Raw genomic sequence first — 22,981 nt, forward strand, 5'->3', positions numbered from 1 at the left:
GAATATGAGACTTAGTAAGAAAAAACAAAAACAAAAACAAACAAAAAATTTCCGCTAACTTGTGCCAAAAAAAAAGTCTGAATGGAGCCTTACAGGGGGGGGGGGGGGGGTGATCAATGACAGGGGGGGTGATCAATGACAGGGGGGTGATCACCCATATAGACTCCCGGATCACCCCCCTGTCATTGATCACGCCCCTGGTAAGGCTCCATTCAGACGTCCGTATAATTTTTACGGATCCATGGATACATGGATCGGATGCACAAAAGACATGCGGATGTCTGAATGGAGCCTTACAGGGGGGTTATCAATGACAGGGGGTGATCAGGGTGATCACCCCCCTGTCACTGATCACCCCCCCTGTAAGGCTCCATTCAGACATCCGCATAATTTTTTACGGATCCATGGATACATGGATCGGATCCACAAAACACATGCGGACGTCTGAATGGAGCCTTACAGGGGGGTGATCAGGGAGTTTATATGGGTGATCACCCGCCTGTCATTGATCACCCCCTGTAAGGCTCCATTTAGACGTCCGTATGCGTTTTGCGGATCCGATCCATGTATCCGTGGATCCGTAAAAATCATACGGACGTCTGAACGGAGCCTGACAGGGGGGTGATCAATGACAGGGCGGTGATCAATGACAGGGGGGTGATCAGGGAGTTTATATGGGGTGATCATGGGTGATCAGGGGTTTATAAGGGGTTAATAAGTGACGGGGGGGGGGGGCTGTAGTGTGGTGTTTGGTGCGACTGTACTGACCTACCTGAGTCCTCTGGTGGTCGATCCTAACAAAAGGGACCACCAGAGGACCAGGTAGGAGGTATATTAGACGCTGTTATGAAAACAGCGTCTAATATACCTGTTAGGGGTTAAAAAATTCGGATCTCCAGCCTGCCAGCGAACGATCGCCGCTGGCATGCTGGAGATCCACTCGCTTACCTTCCGTTCCTGTGAGCGCGCGCGCCTGTGTGCGCGCGTTCACAGGAAATCTCGCGTCTCGCGAGATGACGCATATATGCGTGACTGTGCGCCAGCCTGCCTACTCCGGAACGCACATGTGCGTTAGGCGGTCCGGAGGTGGTTAAGGAGCACTTGTCAGCTGGATCAACCCTACTAAACAAGGCATCCTGCCAGGTAGGGTAGACTCTGCTGATTAAAATGATACCTGTCTCGTGAAAATCGGTTGCGCTGTTCCCAAGAAACAAGTCATTCAGTCTTTATGCAGATGAAAGCTTCAGTGTACTGATAGGCGTGGCCTGCAGTGGAAAAGGGAGGAGAACAGAGGAACTAGGCCCCACCCCTTGGTGCATTGAAGAACTCACTTGCATAAAGAATAAAATTCTTTTTTTCTCGGGAATGCCACAGCCGATTTTCACAAGACAGGTATCGCATCAAACCATAGGATCAACCCTACCAGGCAGGATATCTCATGTTATAGTGTTGATCCTGCCCTTAAAGGAAAAATGAGTGTTCCTAGGCTGTGTGACATATAAAGGGAGATTTTAGGGAAATGGCAGCTTCGGTAGCAGTTCTGAACTTACCGAGAGATATGCAAATTAAACGAATTACTGTGTTGCACCAGGAGGCCACTGTGGGACTATTTAGTGGGGGAAGGAAATAAAAGGACGTGCACACAACAGCTATTACAGTTAATGTCCAACTAATGATCCACATACTGCTCCAAATCCTTCTTACAACTATATAGTTAAATGATAACATTCTGGTTGCCTGCAGCCACCACTAGGGGGAGCTCACTGCATTCAGATTCATACAGCTAGTATGGAAGCTGTAAACTCCTCCTCCTGAGCTCCTCCTAGTAGCAGCTGGCAGTAATTCAGGTCCAGGGTCCCTCCCACGAGGGGCACCATAGCAGTCGCATGGTGGGCTTCTATGCTAGGTGCTCCATTATGGAAAGTTTTTCATTGTAACTTCTGATCTGGAGCCCAGAGAAAGACTCCGGGTTCCCCTTTTCTACAGGATGTCTTTTAATTTAATCCATTAGATCAGAGTAGTCTTTTAAGAAAATGAATTACCATAAAAGCGATTGAAGTGCAGGAAGGAGGAAGTAAATCAATTTCCATTTCCCATTTAATATCCACGAGGCCATTAACGACCGGAGTGACTGAAGATGCAGAATCAGCATCAAATGTTAATGTCAGTAGAGAGCGCAGTGCACAGCTGTAAATTATGGGTCATTTATCCTGAAAAACAGGTTCCCTTAAATGGCCCCTCCCCCATACTGCGACACTTTTCTGATAATGGACTTTATGTTATGGAAATTTACTTTCCATCTACTGACTTCCTACAGAGCTTGTGCAGAGCTGCAGTGTAAAGTATGGGGGAGCAGCAAAACTGCAGTCTGAACATGGAAGTGCATTTCAGACAACCACATCCTCCCATAGACAATGTATGGGAGCCGAGCTGTCTGCTGAGCTGTGTATCTAATCCTGCCATGTGTGATACTATCTGCTGAGCCATGTATCTAATAATATCATGTGTGATACTGTCTGCTGAGCTGTGTATCTAATCTTATCCTGTGTGATACAGTCTGCTGAGCTGTGTATCTAATCCTATCCTGTGTGATACTGCCTGATGAGCTGTGTATCTAATCCTGTCCTGTGTGATACAGTCTGCTGAGCTGTGTATCTAATCCTATCCTGTGTGATACTGTCTGCTGAGCCGTGTATCTAATCTTATCCTGTGTGATACTGTCTGCTGAGCTGTGTATCTAATCCTGTCCTGTGTGATACTGTCTGCTGAGTTGTGTATCTAATCCTATCCTGTGTGATACTGTCTGCTGAGCTGTGTATCTAATCCTCTCCTGTGTGATATTGTCTGCTGAGCTGTGTATCTAATCCTATCCTGTGTGATACAGCCTGCTGAGCTGTGTATCTAATCCTATCCTGTGTGATACTGTCTGCTGAGCTGTGTATCTAATCCTATCCTGTGTGATACAGCCTGCTGAGCTGTGTATCTAATCCTATCCTGTGTGATACTGTCTGCTGAGCTGTGTATCTAATCCTATCCTGTGTGATACTGTCTGCTGAGCTGTGTATCTAATCCTATCCTGTGTGATACTGTCTGCTGAGCTGTGTATCTAATCCTATCATGTGTGATACAGTCTGCTGAGCTGTGTATCTAATCCTATCATGTGTGATACAGTCTGCTGAGCTGTGTATCTAATCCTATCCTGTGTGATACTGTCTGCTGAGCTGTGTATCTAATCCTCTCCTGTGTGATACTGTCTGCTGAGCTGTGTATCTAATCCTCTCCTGTGTGATACTGTCTGCTGAGCTGTGTATCTAATCCTATCCTGTGATACTGTCTGCTGAGCTGTGTATCTAATCCCATTCTGTGTGATACTGCCTGCTGAGCTGTGTATCTAATCCTATCCTGTGTGATACTGTCTGCTGAGCTGTGTATCTAATCCTCTCCTGTGTGATACTTTTACTGAGCTGTGTATCTAATCCTATCATGTGTGATACAGTCTGCTGAGCTGTGTATCTAATCCTATCCTGTGTGATACTGTCTGCTGAGCTGTGTATCTAAGCTATTCATGTGTGATACTGTCTGCTGAGCTGTGTATCTAATCCTATCCTGTGTGATACTGTCTGCTGAGCTCTGTATCCAATCCTATCCTGTGTGATACTGTCTCCCGAGCTGTGTTATCTAATCCTATCCTGTGTGATACTGTCTGCCTGAAGCTGTGTATCTAATCCTATCCTGTGTGATACTGTCCTGCTGAGCTGTGTATCTAATCCTATCCTGTGTGATACTGTCTGCTGAGCTGTGTATCTAATCCTATCCTGTGTGATACTGTCTGCTGAGCTGTGTATCTAATCCTATCCTGTGTGATACTGTCTGCTGAGCGGTGTATCTATCTATCCTGTGTGATACTGTCTGCTGAGCTGTGTATCTAATCCTATCCTGTGTGATACTGTCTGCTGAGCTTTGTATCTAATCCTATCCTGTGTGATACTGCTGCATGAGCTGTGTAGTCTAATCCTAGCCTGGTGATACTGTCTGCTGAGCTGTGTATCTACTATCCTATCCTGTGTGATACTGTCTGCTGAGCTGTGTATCTAATCCTAGTCCTGTGTGATACTGGCTGCTGAGCTGTGTATCTAATCCTATCCTGTGTGATACAGCTGCGTGACTGTGTATCTAATCCTATCATTGTATCTGTCTGCTGAGCTGTGTATCTAATCCTATCCTGTGTGATACATGTCTGCTGAGCTGTGTATCTAATCCTATCCTGTGTGATACTGTCTGCTGAGCTGTGTATCTAATCCTATCCTGTGTGATACTGTCTGCTGAGCTGTGTATCTAATCCTATCCTGTGTGATACTGTCTGCTGAGCTGTGTATCTAATCCTATCCTGTGTGATACTGTCTGCTGAGCTGTGTATCTAATCCTATCCTGTGTGATACTGTCTGCTGAGCTGTGTATCTAATCCTATCCTGTGTGATACTGTCTGCTGAGCTGTGTATCTAATCCTATCCTGTGTGATACTGTCTGCTGAGCTGTGTATCTAATCCTATCCTGTGTGATACTGTCTGCTGAGCGTGTATCTAATCCTATCCTGTGTGATACTGTCTGCTGAGCTGTGTATCTAATCCTATCCTGTGTGATACTGTCTGCTGAGCTGTGTATCTAATCCTATCCTGTGTGATACTGTCTGCTGAGCTGTGTATCTAATCCTGTGTGATACGGTCTGCTGTGTATCTAATCCTATCCTGTGTGATACTGTCTGCTGAGCTGTGTATCTAATCCTATCCTGTGTGATACTGTCTGCTGAGCTGTGTATCTAATCCTATCCTGTGTGATACTGTCTGCTGAGCTGTGTATCTAATCCTATCCTGTGTGATACTGTCTGCTGAGCTGTGTATCTAATCCTATCATGTGTGATACTGTCTGCTGAGCTGTGTATCTAATCCTATCCTGTGTGATACTGTCTGCTGAGCTGTGTATCTAATCCTATCCTGTGTGATACTGTCTGCTGAGCTGTGTATCTAATCCTATCCTGTGTGATACTGGTCTGCTGAGCTGTGTATCTAATCCTATCCTGTGTGATACTGTCTGCTGAGCTGTGTATCTAATCCTATCCTGTGTGATACTGTCTGCTGAGCTGTGTATCTAATCCTATCCTGTGTGATACTGTCTGCTGAGCTGTGTATCTAATCCTATCATGTGTGATACTGTCTGCTGAGCTGTGTATCTAATCTATCTGTGTGATACTGTGATCCTGTGTGATAGTCTGCTGAGCTGTGTATCTAATCCTATCCTGTGTGATACTGTCTGCTGAGCTGTAGTGTATCTAATCCTATCCTGTGTGATACTGTCTGCTGAGCTGTGTATCTAATCCTATCCTGTGTGATACTGTCTGCTGAGCTGTGTATCTAATCCTATCCTGTGTGATACTGTCTGCTGAGCTGTGTATCTAATCCTATCCTGTGTGATACTGTCTGCTGAGCTGTGTATCTAATCCTATCCTGTGTGATACTGTCTGCTGAGCTGTGTATCTAATCCTATCCTGTGTGATACTGTCTGCTGAGCTGTGTATCTAATCCTATCCTGTGTGATACTGTCTGCTGAGCTGTGTATCTAATCCTATCCTGTGTGATACTGTCTGCTGAGCTGTGTATCTAATCCTATCCTGTGTGATACTGTCTGCTGAGCTGTGTATCTAATCCTATCCTGTGTGATACTGTCTGCTGAGCTGTGTATCTAATCCTATCCTGTGTGATACTGTCTGCTGAGCTGTGTATCTAATCCTATCCTGTGTGATACTGTCTGCTGAGCTGTGTATCTAATCCTATCCTGTGTGATACTGTCTGCTGAGCTGTGTATCTAATCCTATCCTGTGTGATACTGTCTGCTGAGCTGTGTATCTAATCCTATCCTGTGTGATACTGTCTGCTGAGCTGTGTATCTAATCCTATCCTGTGTGATACTGTCTGCTGAGCTGTGTATCTAATCCTATCCTGTGTGATACTGTCTGCTGAGCTGTGTATCTAATACTATCCTGTGTGATACTGTCTGCTGAGCTGTGTATCTAATCCTATCCTGTGTGATACTGTCTGCTGAGCTGTGTATCTAATCCTATCCTGTGTGATACTGTCTGCTGAGCTGTGTATCTATCCTACTCCTGTGTGATACTGTCTGCTGAGCTGTGTATCTAATCCTATCCTGTGTGATACTGTCTGCTGAGCTGTGTATCTAATCCTATCCTGTGTGATACTGTCTGCTGAGCTGTGTATCTAATCCTATCCTGTGTGATACTGTCTGCTGAGCTGTGATCTAATCCTATCCTGTGTGCTACTGCTGCTGACCCTGTATCTAATCCTATCTGTGTGATACTGTCTGCTGAGCTGTGTATCTAATCCTATCCTGTGTGATACTGTCTGCTGAGCCTGGTATCTAATCCTATCCTGTGTGATACTGTCCTGCTGTACTGTGTATCTATACTATCATGTGTGATACGGTCTGCTGAGCTGTGTATCTAATCCATCCTGTGTGATACTGTCTGCTGAGCTGTGTATCTAATCCTATCCTGTGTGATATGTCCTGCTGAGCTGTGTATCTAATACTATCATGTGTGATACTGTCTGCTGAGCTGTGTATCTAATCCTATCCTGTGTGATACTGCCTGCTGACCCTGTATCTAATCCTATCCTGTGTGATACTGTCTGCTGAGCTGTGTATCTAATCCTATCCTGTGTGATACTGTCTGCTTAGCCTGTTATCTAATCCTATCCTGTGTGATACTGTCTGCTGAGCTGTGTAGCTAATCCTATCCTGTGTGATACTGTCTGCTGAGCTGTGTATCTAATCCTATCCTGTGTGATACTGTCTGCTGAGCTGTGTATCTAATCCTATCCTGTGTGATACTGTCTGCTGAGCTGTGTATCTAATACCTATCCTGTGTGATACTGTCTGCTGGCTGTTGTATCTAATCCTATCCTGTGTGATACTGTCTGCTGAGCTGTGTATCTAATCCTGTCCTGTGTGATACTGTCTGCTGAGCTGTGTATCTAATCCTGTCCTGTGTGATACTGTCTGCTGAGCTGTGTATCTAATCCTGTCCTGTGTGATACTGTCTGCTGAGCTGTGTATCTAATCCTATCCTGTGTGATACTGTCTGCTAAGCTGTGTATCTAATCCTATCCTGTGTGATACTGTCTGCTGAGCTGTGTATCTAATCCTATCCTGTGTGATACTGTCTGCTGAGCTGTGTATCTAATCCTATCCTGTGTGATACTGTCTGCTGAGCTGTGTATCTAATCCTATCCTGTGTGATATTGTCTGCTGAGCTGTGTATCTAATCCTATCCTGTGTGATACTGTCTGCTGAGCTGTGTATCTAATCCTGTCCTGTGTGATACTGTCTGCTGAGCTGTGTATCTAATCCTGTCCTGTGTGATATTGTCTGCTGAGCTGTGTATCTAAGCTTTTCATGTGTGATACCTCTTTTACCCACCTTCACCTTGATAATGATAGATTTGGGACAGGTTCTTTCTGTTCTCCTTTGGAAGGGCTGGGACGATTCCTTTAAATAAGAGCGTTAATCGCTCTCCATTTTAGAGCGTGACGCCACAGCTGCCATCAGCCCCCCCTCCCCCCGATACCTAGAAGACGTCTCCAGTGCCGCTCCTCATACATATGACTTGTGTCTTCCAGGAGGCTGGCGAAGTCCACTCTTCTGCTGATCCCTCTCTTCGGAATACACTACATCGTGTTCGCCTTCTTCCCAGACACCTACAAGATGGAGGTGAAAATGGTCTTCGAGCTCGTTCTTGGCTCCTTCCAGGTAAGAAACTAAGAGGTAAAGTGGGTCACAAGGAGCGAAATCACAGTGTCATTAATTACTGTATATACAGTCAGGTCCATAAATATTGGGACATGGACACAATTCTAACATTTTTGGCTCTATACACCAGCACAATGGATTTGAAATGAAACAAACAAGATGTGCTTTACCTGCAGACTGTCAGCTGTAATTTGAGGGCATTTACATCCAAATCAGGTGAACGGTGCAGGAATTCCAGCAGTTTGCATCTGTGCCTCCCACTTGTTACGGGACAAAAAGTAATGGGACAGAATAATAATCATAAATCAAACTTTCACTTTTTAATACTTAGTTGCAAATCCTTTGCAGTCAATTACAGCCTGAAGTCTGGAACGCATAGACATCACCAGACGCTGGTCTCATCCCTGGTGATGCTCTGCCGGCCTCTACTGCAACTGTCTTCAGCTCCTGCTTGTTCTTGGGGCAATTTCCCTTCAGTTTTGTCTTCAGCAAGTGAAATGCTCAATCGGATTCAGGTCCGGTGATTGACTCGGCCATTGCAGAACATTCCACTTCATTCCCTTAATAAACACTTTGGTTGCTTTTGCAGTATGCTTTGGGTCATTGTCCATCTGCACTGTGAAGTGCCGTCCAATGAGTTCTGAAGCATTTGGCTGAATATGAGCAGATAATATTGCCCGAAACACTTCAGAATTCATCCTGCTGCTTCTGTCAGCAGTCACATCATCAATAAATACAAGAGAAGCAGTTCCATTGGCAGCCATACATGCCCACGCCATGACACTACCACCACCATGCTTCACTGATGAGGTGGTATGCTTAGGATCATGAGCAGGTCCTTTCCGTCTCCATATTCTTCTCTTCCCATCGCTCTGGTACAAGTTGATCTTGGTCTCATCTGTCCATAGTATGTTGTTCCAGAACTGTGAAGGCTTTTTTAGATGTCGTTTGGCAAACTCTAATCTGGCCTTCCTGTGTTTGAGGCTCACCAATGGTTTACATCTTGTGGTGAACCCTCTGTATTCACTCTGGTGAAGTCTTCTCTTGATTGTTGACTATGACACACATACACCTACCTCCTGGAGAGTGTTCTTGATCTGGCCAACTGTTGTGAAGGGCGTTTTCTTCACCAGGGATAGAATTCTTCGCTCATCCACCACACTTGTTTTCCGTGGTCTTCCGGGTCTTTTGGTGTTGCGGAGCTCACCGGTGCGTTCCTTCTTTTTAAGAATGTTCCAAACAGTTGTTTTGGCCGCGCCTAATGTTTTTGCTATCTCTCTGATGGGTTTGTTGTGTTTTTCAGCCTAATGATGGCTTCACTGATAGTGACAGATCTTTGGATCTCATCTTGAGAGTTGACAGCAACAGATTCCAGATGCAAATAGCAAATAGCAGACTGGAAATGACCTCTGGACCTTTTATCTGCTCAGTGTAATTGGGATAATGAGGGAATAACACACACCTGGCCATGGGACAGCTGAGGAGCCAATTGTCCAATTACCTTTGGTTTCCTAACAAGTGGGAGGCACAGATGCAAACTGTGGTAATTCCTGCACCGTTCATCTGATTGGATGTAAATACCTCAAATTACAGCTGACAGTCTGCAGGTAAAGCACGTCTTGTTTGTTTTATTTCAAACCCATTGTGGTGGTGTATAGAGCCAAACATGTCAGAATTGTGTCGATGTCCCAATATTTATGGACCTGACTGTATAATGTAACGTCTAATACATGGCGTGCTTACTCACTGTTTACAAGGTCTGTGTTTCAGATGTAACACCAGCAGAATAGTGAGTGCAGCTCTGGAGTATAATACAGGATGTAACTCAGGATCAGTACAGGATGAGTAATGTATGTACACAGTGACTGCACCAGCAGAATAGTGAGTGCAGCTCTGGAGTATAATACAGGATGTAACCCAGGATCAGTACAGGATAAGTAATGTATGTACACAGTGACTGCACCAGCAGAATAGTGAGTGCAGCTCTGGAGTATAATACAGGATGTAACCCAGGATCAGTACAGGATAAGTAATGTATGTACACAGTGACTGCACCAGCAGAATAGTGAGTGCAGCTCTGGAGTATAATACAGGATGTAACTCAGGATCAGTACAGGATAAGTAATGTATGAACACAGTGACTGCACCAGCAGAATAGTGAGTGCAGCTCTGGAGTATAATACAGGATGTAACTCAGGATCAGTGCAGGATAAGTAATGTATGTACACAGTGACTGCACCAGCAGAATAGTGAGTGCAGCTCTGGAGTATAATACAGGATGTAACTCAGGATCAGTACAGGATAAGTAATGTATGTACACAGTGACTCCACCAGCAGAATAGTGAGTGCAGCTCTGGAGTATAATACAGGATGTAACTCAGGATCGGTACAGGATCAGTAATGTATGTACACAGTGACTGCACCAGCAGAATAGTGAGTGCAGCTCTGGAGTATAATACAGGATGTTACTCAGGATCAGTACAGGATAAGTAATGTTATTTATGTACACAGTGACTGCACCAGCAGAATAGTGAGTGCAGCTCTGGAGTATAATACAGGATGTAACTCAGGATCAGTACAGGAAAAGTAATGTATGTACACAGTGACTGCACCAGCAGAATAGTGAGTGCAGCTCTGGAGTATAATACAGGATGTAACTCGGGATCAGTACAGGATAAGTAATGTATGTACACAGTGACTCCACCAGCAGAGTAGTGAGTGCAGCTCTGGAGTATAATACAGGATGTAACTCAGGATCAGTACAGGATAAGTAATGTTATTTATGTACACAGTGACTGCACCAGCAGAATAGTGAGTGCAGCTCTGGAGTATAATACAGGATGTAACTCAGGATCAGTACAGGAAAAGTAATGTATGTACACAGTGACTGCACCCGCAGAATAGTGAGTGAAGCTCTGGAGTATAATACAGGATGTAACTCAGGATAAGTAATGTATGTACACAGTGACTGCACCAGCAGAATAGTGAGTGCAGCTCTGGAGTATAATACAGGATGTAACTCAGGATCAGTACAGGATAAGTAATGTATGTACACAGTGACTCCACCAGCAGAATAGTGAGTGCAGCTCTGGAGTATAATACAGGATGTAACTCGGGATCAGTACAGGATAAGTAATGTATGTACACAGTGACTGCACCAGCAGAATAGTGAGTGCAGCTCTGGAGTATAATACAGGATGTAACTCAGGATCAGTACAGGATAAGTTATGTAATGTATGTACACAGTGACTGCACCAGCAGAATAGTGAGTGCAGCTCTGGAGTATAATACCGAATATAACTCAGAATCAGTAATGTGGACTCCACCATTTATGTAAATTAAATGTATTATATAATGTAATGTTACATGCTCTATATGACAGCATTATAGGATATATTGCTGGTAGTTTTATATGGTTTTGTTTTTTTCTATGTTTTTAGGGTTTCGTGGTGGCCATTCTGTATTGTTTCCTAAATGGAGAGGTAAGGATTTTCATAGTTGGACAATTGAATTAGACAAATGAAAGATTGTGTATGAAAACAATTTCTGCAGATAGGAGCATTGACTTTACCAGTAGGCAGGGTGCACCCCCAGTTCGCAGCATTACCTCGTCCAGCAGGGCTCCCTGACTTGAGGTGATCGCAGGACTAATTTATCGTGGTTCCATTCTACACCCCATAGGGAAGAAAGCAGGTTGTGTGTAATACCACCGTTTTCTAGAGACATTTGGGGAACCAAGTGTCACCGTGTATTCAGTATAATGGAAAGTGACAAGGCACATGTTCTGTATAGCTGGAGCAGAGCCCTCACCATTTCCCCTGGAGTGGTTTGGGAAGGGGGGGCCCTGGAGCCCCAGTTCTACCATGAGTAGCAACCAGTACGATTCTAAGTGACATTTTACAAGTGAGGACTGTAAAATATTAACTAATCTTAAGTCACCTTAAAATAGAGGCATTACCAAAACGATGATTTTACTGTTACACTGCGGGTACCTGGGGCCTGGGGGATGTTTCCATTATTGTGAACATGTGATTGGTTTGAACATTTTGGAATGGTCATTGGCAACTCTGTATCCTCTAAGGAATCATTTAAAGTGCACCTACAGTAATCTTTCAACAAGCATTGCATCCATGAATAGTACAGAATACATAGAACATAATGACCACTCTATGGCTTGTATCTGGCACTTTTCAGCAGTTTTCCTCTGTGCATGCACAGTGTCTAGTTTGTTGTTCTCCCAGAGATGGCGGCGCTTCCATCCACTGCACACAGAAAGTAGAGGAGGATCTGCTTCCTAACCTTCTCTTACTCACTCAGAATCAGCCTAAAGATCATGGAGGATATCACAGAGAAGTACTGACCTGTATGGTTGTGGATAAAGCACTTTATTAAGCACAGGAAGTTTATATGGCAGCCCATGTAGCTGCAGCAGACTGCTTGTCTGTGTGCATCTTATTCAGTTCCTGTTTACATCTCCCCCTGCCCCTCTCCATAAACATCAATTGACACGTGTTATAGAATCCTGAAATACAATTGAATGGGTTTAAAGCATTTTTCAATGTGAATCACGTTTAACAATGGTAGGGGGAGGTAAACAGCTAATAACATGAAAACTAGACATTTGTCACGGATTAGACATATTACAAAGTTTCTTGTGGTCATTTGTACTATTAATTTATGCAAAGTTGTGTGAAAAGTTAGTGACCATTTAAGTTGCATTTCTGTTTCGGCAGTTCTAGCTATTTTACTGGGAATTATGGATGAGCAAAAGTTCCCGTTTGGCGCTAATTTTTTTATTTTGTGTATCTTGTCTTCCATCGTCTAGGTTCAAGGAGAGCTAAAACGTAAATGGCGAAGATGGCACCTCGAGAGGTGCCCAGGAAAGGATATGAAATATCACCACCCTTCAGTGGGCAGCAACGGGACCAACTTCAGCACTCAGATTTCCATGTTGACCAAATGCAGCCCGAAAACCCGAAGATGTTCCAGCTTCCAAGCAGAATTTTCTTTGGTCTGATGTATGAAGGATCGCTCAAATGACTTCAGTACAAAACATTTTGCCAAATGTTGACGTCACCTCCTTGAAGTGGATTCGGCGGGAAGCCTGAACACATGCACTCTTTTTGAATTGCACTTTACGAGGTTACGTAACCTCCCTTACACTCTTCTCGACCAAGTGAATCATTAATGAAACAAGACTTGGAGCCTTGGTGGCTTCATACTGGAATGTCTTACAACAATTTCTTGAGTGAGTCTTAAAAAAAAAAAAAAGAGTTTTGAGAAACTGAATTTTCCAACAAAAAATCCGAAACAAAAAGTTCTAAATGTATTTATTTAATCTTCACGTCTGAGCGCGAAAAAAATATCCTCAAGAAAAGATGTAAATGGACAAGCGGAATCAAGTCAGGACTGATAAGCTAAGGAACGATCCCACTGGGTTTTCAGGCCCATTTTATATTTAATGTAAAAATATAAATAGAAAAAAAAAACATTTTTGTAAATCAAATCTTGTCGATAGACATTTCAGAAAATGCACAAGACGTTTTACAAAATATCTCTATTTTCTTTTCTTTTTGTAATTCTATGTATTTTTTTATTTTTTTTTCCGTATAGTTTTCTCCCGCACATCTGACTGGATCGCATTCATGGCTCCCCGGTGTCATCAGTTGGGTTGATCATGGAGCTTAGTAAAAATGTTTTGCTGTTTTTAACTTTGAGAGCTAATTTAGTGTATTCCTAGACATTTTTTTTTTTTTAGATTCTTGTTTAATGAAAAAAATATGTGCCAAAATACTCCCAGAGGAAGATATAAATGTCTGCACCTGTGTTAAAGCCAAACTAAATGTCCGAAAAGAGAAAAAAAACTTTATTTTTTACAGATCTTAAAAATGATCTAATAAGATATATATGAGAAGCTGCACAGTTTATCTCCAGGATGTAGAAGGAGCCATATTACCCTTTAGTTCAGATTTATGGTGCATTCACTGTAATGCTTAAAGGAGCGGTACCACCTCACGTGTGATGAAATTTATCGTGTTGTAGATCTATTTCTGGTTGGAATGAGAGCTCCGCCATTGCTGCGACACATTTCCTTCAATAGTTATTACACGTTACATTTTTTAAATTGCAGTACCACCTTTCGCCACTGCTGTTTTTCATAGACTTCAATGCAACAGCGCCCCCAGCTTTGACTTGTTCTTTGAAATAGAATAGGTTCGGAATAAAATATCCACCAGAAATGGTTGGACAAACAGAGGGTTCTTGATGCAGAACGCCGGTGATATAGTAATAACCACTACCCCACTCCTCAATTAAAACAGTTGGAAATATACAAAAAATACATCTCCAAAGGAATAAAAACTGTCCCAAAAGAAGAGGCCAGGAAATCTGATAACTTCAGTACCTCAGCAGCCTGTAAAGGTCCAAACGCATTTCTCCAATATTAGAGGTTTGCATATTACCCGAGTATCTAATTGAGGTTGTTTTAGCTGAATATCTATGTCTATGGACTTTTCTGAATGGTGGTTTAATACCTTTATGTATATACTGATACATATTGCATATTGCAGTTCCCTGATGAACCATAAATATTGGTTTTGGACCTTTAGGACCTGCCGGGACACTGAAGTTATCAGATATCCTGGTCTCTCCTTTGGGGACAGTTTTTATACATTTGGAGATTTCATTTTTGTATGTTTACAATTGCGTTACTTGAGGAGTGGGACAGTGGTTATTACTATATTAAATCACAGTCATATTACATCAAGAACCCTCTGTTGTTGGTTTGAGTGACTCACTTTGTATTCCCTTACATTCATGGCCTATGGCTTACTGTGAATCATTTGGCACCTAATCGAGTACTGTACATCAACTGAAATTTTCCAACACTTCTCACTAAGCAACTATAGGGTGTCCCCCCAGTGTCAGACTTAGTTCTCCACCTTTTTCATAGGTTTCTGTATGATTTCTACAATGTCCTCAGCACAATGAGGTATTTTTCTTACAGCTTTCTAATGTATGTCCAGGCACCGTAAGACTTAAATCCTACAAGTACACTGTAGAGCCTATGTAGTCCTTTCAGACAGTTTATCTCCACAGAGCTTCTACATGCACCTCCGCTCAACACTGAAATGCTCCTCAAATATATATTTTATTCTTTTTTCTTTGCTTTTCTCTGGCTGATATTGTGATCTAGGGCTGTGTTCAGCTGCATCTGCACTTTCCACTGCCTGCTGCGACCTAACCCCTCCTCCCTATGGGGAAAGGATGACAATAGCTTCACCTACCGATAGTAACTAAGACCTATTAACTCCTCGTACATTAAATGCATACATCACATAAAAGCACGAGGGCAAATGGAAGGGAATGACACCTGTCTGCAAAATCAGACTACGTCGGGCTTGTTTGTAGTCTGGTTCCATGGACGCACATGTCCGAATGGGAGCTGTATACACAAAGCGGTATGAGATTTTTTTTAATCAAGACTATTTGCAGGGTTGCTTCATTTTTAATTTTAGATGCCCTGAAGCAATAAAATCAAGGTTGCAAAAGCAAACACGCCTTTTTACGTGTTTGGATTTCATTTCCCATACATGATTGCTCGGGTCAGTGACATTTAGCAGGTGTGGGATACATTACTATAGAGTCACCTGGAAATCAATTCACGAGATTGAGAGGCCCGTATTTGCTGACAGCTATAGACCTTTGTAAGATTAGATATGTCTATTTGCACATGATTATGGAACTGTGTGAGATCAATAAAATGGTAGAGACCCCCCCCCACTTCAAACACATAAGACACCGTGATACACTTGTACAAACACAATATCCGTTAAGTGGCCATTAAGCAAGTGATAAATTAGTTAGAGAACTCCAGCTAAACCAGAAACTGACTTTTTCCACAATGTACAGTACATAGGTGCTCCAGACCGGTGCACTCTTAGGCTTTGTGTTACTGTATGGTGTCTATGATGTATCAACTCGTCTCTGTTTTCTACACAACCCATTTTTGCATGTGTGTGAGACTGCTCCTCCTCCTCCTTTAAAGGCATACCCCCCAACCCTGTTTTTTTTATTTTTTTTTGCAGGAATGACCTGTTCTGGAAAATATGCCCAAAGTGGGTGTTTCTGGGGGGGTTTTGTGAACATTCCCAGGCAGATTGGGAGTGGCAATCTGTTAAACTCCATCTTCAAAGGGATTGTCTGATCACAGACCACCTGTTAGACCCCATCTTTAAAGGGATTGTCTGATCACAGACCACCTGTTAGACCCCATCTTTAAAGGGATTGTCTGATCACAGACCACTTGTTAGACCCCACATTGATCTTTAAAGGGGTTGTCTGATCACAGACCACCTGTTAGACCCCACCTCAATCTTTAAAGGGGTTTTCTGATCACAGACTACTTGGTAGACCCCCCTCCCCAGATCACAGACTACCTGTTGGACCCCCATCTTTAAAGGGATTTTCTGATCACAGACCACCTGTTAGACCCCATCTTTAAAGGGATTGTCTGATCACAGACCACCTGTTAGACCCCATCTTTAAAGGGATTGTCTGATCACAGACCACCTGTTAGACCCCATCTTTAAAGGGATTGTCTGATCACAGACCACCTGTTAGACCCCACATTGATCTTTAAAGGGGTTGTCTGATCACAGACCACCTGTTAGTCCCCACCTCAATCTTTAAAGGGGTTGTCTGATCACAGACTACTTGGTAGACCCCCCTTCCCAGATCACAGACTACCTGTTGGACCCCCATCTTTAAAGGGATTGTCTGATCACAGACCACCTGTTAGACCCCATCTTTAAAGGGGTTGTCTGATCACAGACCACCTGTTAGACCCCACCTCAATCTTTAAAGGGGGTTTCTGATCACAGACTACTTGGTAGACCCCCCTCCCCAGATCACAGACTATCTGTTGGACCCCCATCTTTAAAGGGATTGTCTGATCACAGACCACCTGTTAGACCCCATCTTTAAAGGGATTGTCTGATCACAGACCACCTGTTAGACCCCATCTTTAAAGGGATTGTCTGATCACAGACCACCTGTTAGACCCCATCTTTAAAGGGATTGTCTGATCACAGACCACTTGTTAGACCCCACATTGATCTTTAAAGGGGTTGTCTGATCACAGACCACCTGTTAGTCCCCACCTCAATCTTTAAAGGGGTTGTCTGATCACAGACTACTTGGTAGACCCCCCTTCCCAGATCACAGACTACCTGTTGGACCCCCATCTTTAAAGGGATTGTCTGATCACAGACCACCTGTTAGACCCCATCTTTAAAAGGATTGTCTGATCACAGACCACCTGTTAGACCCCACATTGATCTTTAAAGGGGTTGTCTCATCACAGACTACCTTTTAGACCTCACCTCGATTTTTAAAAGGGTTGTCTGATCACAGACTACTCGGTAGACCCCCCTCCCCTTTTTTAAATGGCTGTCTGACCATAGACAACTGCATCAATGGAAGTTTAATATGACGTATGGGCCAACAGCGTAAAGTGCTCTCCTCTGGTACATAGCGGGGCAGGTCCCGTGTGGGGAGTCCCCCTTTATATTGTCCATATACCTTAATGGGTCAAATGAACAGGTTGACAACCCCTATAACTCCTGTTTTCCTACACAGATGTCAGGTGACAAGTCCACAAAGTTACCTGACAACTAAGCTCCGCCCAGTTTGTAGAAAAGTGGAAGTCAGAAAAAATGCATCATGGGAGACTAAAAACGAGGTCTACTCTTCATTGTACAATTATTAGCATGATTACCATCAATCTCCTATAAGGGGGAGTCGTCTGTGTTGAAATGTGTCCCAGTTTGTGATGACTGGAGTTCCCCTTTAAATCCATCACCTTATAGGCTCTTATTTTCAGGAATTATACAGAAGCTTCTCGACTATCAATGACATTTTTCTCGCAAAAGATGACTCGGTGCTAGAATTTATTTCTTATTATAAAGCAGCGGGGATTTTAGAAGAGGTTTAATATTTCATTTCTACAGGGACTGAGCAGAATTTTAAATATCTGCCAAAAGTAACCTAAATAGTCTGACTGATGGAGGGTGCGCTTCTGAGCTCGCCGATAAGGGGATTTTGCATTTTAAATGATGTAACCTTTATTGATATGGGGACAGCATTGAGAAAATTGCAGATTGATTGAGTTTGCAGACTATTTTTATTCCACTGGAGTGGAAAGAAAAAAAATTGGAGCTCAAGTGGATGAAAGCGCTGTATACCGATGTAGCAGAGCTGAGGAGTTATACAGAACTAAAGGTAAACGCACAAAATAATTCAATGACAAGGTCGGCTCAGCTATATCAGTATATGTGGCCAGTGTAGGACTTCCGCTTAGGGGGGCTCACAGTCATTCTTGTAATAGTAGACTAGGGATGGCCAACCTGAGGCTCTCCAGCTGTTGCAAAACTACAACTCCCAGCATGCCCAGACTAACTACAGCTATCAGCCTACAGCAGGGCATGGTGGGAGTTGTAGTATTACAACAGCTGGAGAGCCGCAGGTTGGCCATCCCTGTACTAGACACTTCCATTTATAAGTTGCAGTACCACATTTCACCACCATACTTTTCATAGATACCAATGAAACAGCGCTCCCAGCTCAGATCAAAATGATTCCTAAATAGCGCAACTTATATTTGAAATGGAATAAAGTAATCCCCAGAAATAGTCAAACCATGGTATTAATCACTAAAAAGAGATGCACAATATATATGTTATTCCAAAAAACCTCCTTAAGGATTAGTCCCTTTGGTGATGAGGAGATTAAATCCCATATACCCAAATTTGCATGCAATGGTATAACTGGTTCGCACAAGTCCCAGCTTATCTGTACTGACCACCTCCAGGCCATATAAAATATCCCAGTAGTTACAGAAATCTTCAAGGTTAAAGAGTTTACATTCATGTGCTTTAATTGTAGAGGAAGAACAAAAAAGAGGGGATTTCAGATCACAGGGACCCCCAATCCGGTGCTGATTCTACTTTGACACCACCAATACTCCTAAATATAACCCTACGACCTATGAACACCCTCACCATCCCCTCCTTTCATTTCTTAAGATGCACATATTGTCATAGAGGAAGGAGGGAGACTGGGTGTCAAACAGATTCCCCAAGTACCAATTTTAGAATTGTGAATGTACTTTGTTGAGTTGGAACTTGATCCCTGACCGCTTGCCTTTCACACCCCCTGGCATGATTGTACCACTCGGATATAGTGGGATGTTTCAGACAGTAGACCATTTGGTGGGTCCATTTCATTGCTAGTGTTTTACCTGTGACTTGGCATGAGATACAGTGGGGTAACAAATATACAATAATAGTAAATGATGCAGAGAAAACACAAATTAAGGCGATTGGAATAGAAGAATTTAAGAAAAGTAGGGCTAAAATCTTGGGGGACCGCCATGGGTCTATCAACATCCCCACTGTTAAAATCCCATAGAAGTATATTAGAACAGTTACCCCTAATTCTATGAATATATATATTTTGTGGAGACTGTGCTGATAAGTCAGTTATAGTCCTATAAATATAGTGTATGGTATATGATAGAGGTATTATTTTATATTTTATTACAGCAAAGGAAAATTATAAATCTGTATATAACATATATGTATTTTTTAAAATCTTGTTTATAAAATAATATGAATAAATCAAATTCTATGTCCTTCACACAATAGGGAGCAAATATTAATTATGCTGCCTGTTTTGAGACACACAGTGTCACTACAAGTCCCAGCCCTGGTCCTTAAAGTGGTCCTTTTATTGAAACGCAGCAATTTTTGGGGCTGAACCAGTAGAAATGAGTCTCTTTCACCTTTCTAACACAGGTATAGCAGGCTGTATATGGTGACTGTTTGATTGGATGGCATCTGCTAACCTACACATTTTAAGGGGTTGTCCAAGATTAGAAAAATAAGGCAGATTTATTCTAAAAACTGCCCCACGATTGTCCATGGGCTGTGCCTGGTATTGCAGCTTAGCCCCCTTGAAGTGAATAGGACTGAGCTGCAATACCACACAAATAACCTGTGGACATGTGTGATGCCATCTATTATTAGCCATACACAACCCCTTTAAGGGAATGAGACATTTGGTAGCATGTATACATGACTCATGATCAGGTCACAAAAATGGCTGAATCTGCAATGTGTAAATGATGGGCCCTCTCAATGCACCCCCTGCACTAGACGGCATTAAAAGCAATTACCTCATTGACTCGTCCTACCTCTTAAGAAATATTTAAGAAGCTTTTATTAGTCTTTTGCAGAGGACCAAGTTCTACGCGTAGAGTTATTTTTTGATTCTAAATATTTAGCCCTTCCTAAGATTTACAGAATAGTCACTGCACCCAGGGATGTTCACATAGCTAAATGAAGATGTGACCACACCAGCAGCTGCCCCGAGACCTTCTCTGCCCGTGGACCTCCCACTTTACGCTTTCATCACAAAGTAAATAGTAATAAAGGATACAGTAGGTTCAATGGATCAGAAAACTGATCCCAAAAAAACAACACCCTAAGGAATGTGAACTTAAATTAGATTAATTTTTTGTTTTTTAAATAACACTGCAACATTGTTGCAGAAATTTAAACCATAACCACTCCCCCTGACATTGCAACAGTGTTGCCAAAATGTAAACAGAACGTGAAAATGTCTCCTAACATTAAAAAAAGCCTAAATTTAAAAGGGGTTGTCCCATGAGAGACCATATTTCTTTTTTACATTTATGATCATAGCGATAAAAGTAATTTGATGGGAACAGAGCTGGATTATAGGGGGGGATACATGAGCTGTTTTAGGGCTTCCGCCACCCACCTTTCCAGCCCAAATTGGATTGGACGAAATGGTTTTCTAGTAGAGGCAGATCAGGGGTTAATTTTAGCCTGTGGTCCATCAGGTGGCCTCTGTCCATTATAAAGCCTGCCTATGTGGAGCCACAGACAGCCTGGGTGGTTTGGATGGCCACCCTTCCTATATGTGGCCGTCAGCTGAGGTCTGATTCTTGGAGACTGAATGGGTCCCCCATCAATTTTTTTTATTTAATTTTTTTAACCAAGGGACCCAAACTATAGCCATGAACATGTAGACCCCTAGCTTCTCACAGCTCATCACTCCTATTCATCTCTAAGGAGAGGTCATGGGACAACCCCTTTAAGTCCTTGAGTTGTCCCTTTCAGCTTAAATGAGGGTTGTTACCAGTGGGGGGTGTATAATTTAAGGACCATATGTCATGGCCCCGTTTTTGGAGTCTTTGATTGTATATGCTAATGAGACCCCAGTGCACTCGGTGGCGGGCCTAGGTGTACTGCACATGCACCAATTAGTGATTCCCTGGTGCGTGCCCAGAATTAAAGGGCCAGGCAGGAAGACAGTGAGGGTGCCTGGTCCTATCACTCATGGGTTGGGCAGTGGCTAACGGGAGAAGGTGGAGGAGCTTTAGTGCTCCAAGGGGCGCATGCGCCAACTGAAGATTGACCAGCGCACGTGTGGGATTACTGGGCCAGGCAGGAAGACAGTCAGAATGCCTGACCCTGTCACTCAAAGGGGGGGGGGAGCGGAGGAGCTGCGGTGCTCCAAGCAGCTAGGCCAGCCCCTTGGTGCACTGAAGTTTATTAGCCTATAGAACCAAAGACTAATTTCTCCGAAACGGGGCCACCAATCGAATGACTGTTTCATTTAGCAGGCAGTAGGTGATCTTCCTGACAGATGCTCTTAGGAATTCAGGAAAAGTCTGACGCATTCACTGTGGTTTTCCTACATGCCTTTTTTTTGCCACTGTTTTTGAAGATTTTACATCAGAATTTTTTCTGAAATTTTTACCAAAAATGCTTCAAAAACAGCAGCAAACCATAAGCAGCAGGGGATGAGACATCTGCGCGAGAATGTACAGCGCGACAAGGGGCAAAGATGCAGGGAAGAGAAATTGAAGGGAACGATGTGAAGGAAACTTTATGATCAATTTGAGAATGTGAATTTTTTTTATTCCGCTTTATGTCAATGTTTTTGGCCGCTCGGCCCCTGCAGGCTCTGCGCATTATCTGGTATATACGGCTCTGGAGTATAACGGCACAGGCAATGAATGTACGTTTTCATACAATGTGAAGTGTAAATACAGTACAGAAAATGTCGCTTTATTCCCTATACTTTACCTTTTAAGGAATTGTTTTTGTTATTTTCGTAACTTTTTGCATATTATTAAAGGAGAAGGCCTGAAATATCTAGAATAAAGTGGTTTGAAAATGTTTAAAAATCTTATTTTTTCTACTGTGTTATTCCAACTTAAACATTCCTTCGAGGTTTTCTTTGCCTTTGTCCCCGTGACCACACTTCTTGTCACCGTAGGCCCACTGGATCTCTTATTAAATTGTGTCCACCCCTCTGATAAGACTTCCTGTCACTGTGCTCTGGTAATGCAGTGTTGTCATAGGGACACAGTATCTTAGATCAGATTATTGTTTTCTAGTAAAATGGGGGGGGGGGGGAAGCTTCTCGGCTTGTGCCCCTCTGACAACACTTCCTGTAAATGTGCTCTGACAACTCACTGCAGTCACAGGCAAACTGGATCTCAGCGCAACCAGATTTCTCACAAAATTGCAAACATCCGTGCTCGTACAATGGAGGGCAGAGCTTAATGGCTTGCATCCCCGTGACAAGACTTCCTGTCGCTCTGCTCTGGCAGCTTAAGAGTTGTCATAGGGACAATAGATCTGAATGCAATCAGCTGGATTTCTTATAAAATTAGTTTGACTGCGCCAGGAAAGTGGTGTTACTTGTGACAACACTTCCTGGCACTGTTCCCCGACAACTCAGAGTTGTCATAGGAACACTGGATCTCTGTACAGCCAAAAGCTGTGCCGGAGTAGTTTCTGTTCTGTCTTCCGGACAGCACTGAGCGGCACTGGGACAGGAAGTTTTGTCATGGGGATGTAGCGGTGTCCTTTTCTGGTAGTTCTCCTGTATTCTACACTGTATCCCTTTACCTGACCGCTTGCATTGATGAACACTGTGACTTTATGTTTGGAGGGTTTTTTTCAGGTGTGTTTTTCTGCTCGCTGTGTCCATCTGCTGCAGAAGGGAATTTCCATCTTCTTTCTGTATACAACGTCATTTATTTAACTCGGAGAGATGTGCAGTC

The 22,981-nt window shown here is 43.1% G+C and overlaps 1 protein-coding gene across 2 annotated transcripts in view; it reads left to right on the forward strand.

Annotated features, from left to right (window-relative positions):
• The window catches only part of LOC122938301 (vasoactive intestinal polypeptide receptor-like), a 141,415-nt gene extending 119,327 nt beyond the window's left edge, over positions 1–22,088 (forward strand). For both annotated transcript variants that reach the window (XM_044293712.1, XM_044293713.1), the window contains exons 10-12: positions 7,689–7,818; positions 11,259–11,300; positions 12,644–22,088. In XM_044293712.1, the coding sequence (XP_044149647.1) occupies positions 7,689–7,818; positions 11,259–11,300; positions 12,644–12,835 (364 nt within the window). In that variant the 3' untranslated portion in view covers positions 12,836–22,088. The remainder of the gene's footprint in view (positions 1–7,688; positions 7,819–11,258; positions 11,301–12,643) is intronic.
• Positions 22,089–22,981: the final 893 nt, after the last annotated feature.

Source organism: Bufo gargarizans, chromosome 5 (assembly GCF_014858855.1).
Source record: "Bufo gargarizans isolate SCDJY-AF-19 chromosome 5, ASM1485885v1, whole genome shotgun sequence".
NCBI classification, from domain to species: domain Eukaryota; kingdom Metazoa; phylum Chordata; class Amphibia; order Anura; family Bufonidae; genus Bufo; species Bufo gargarizans.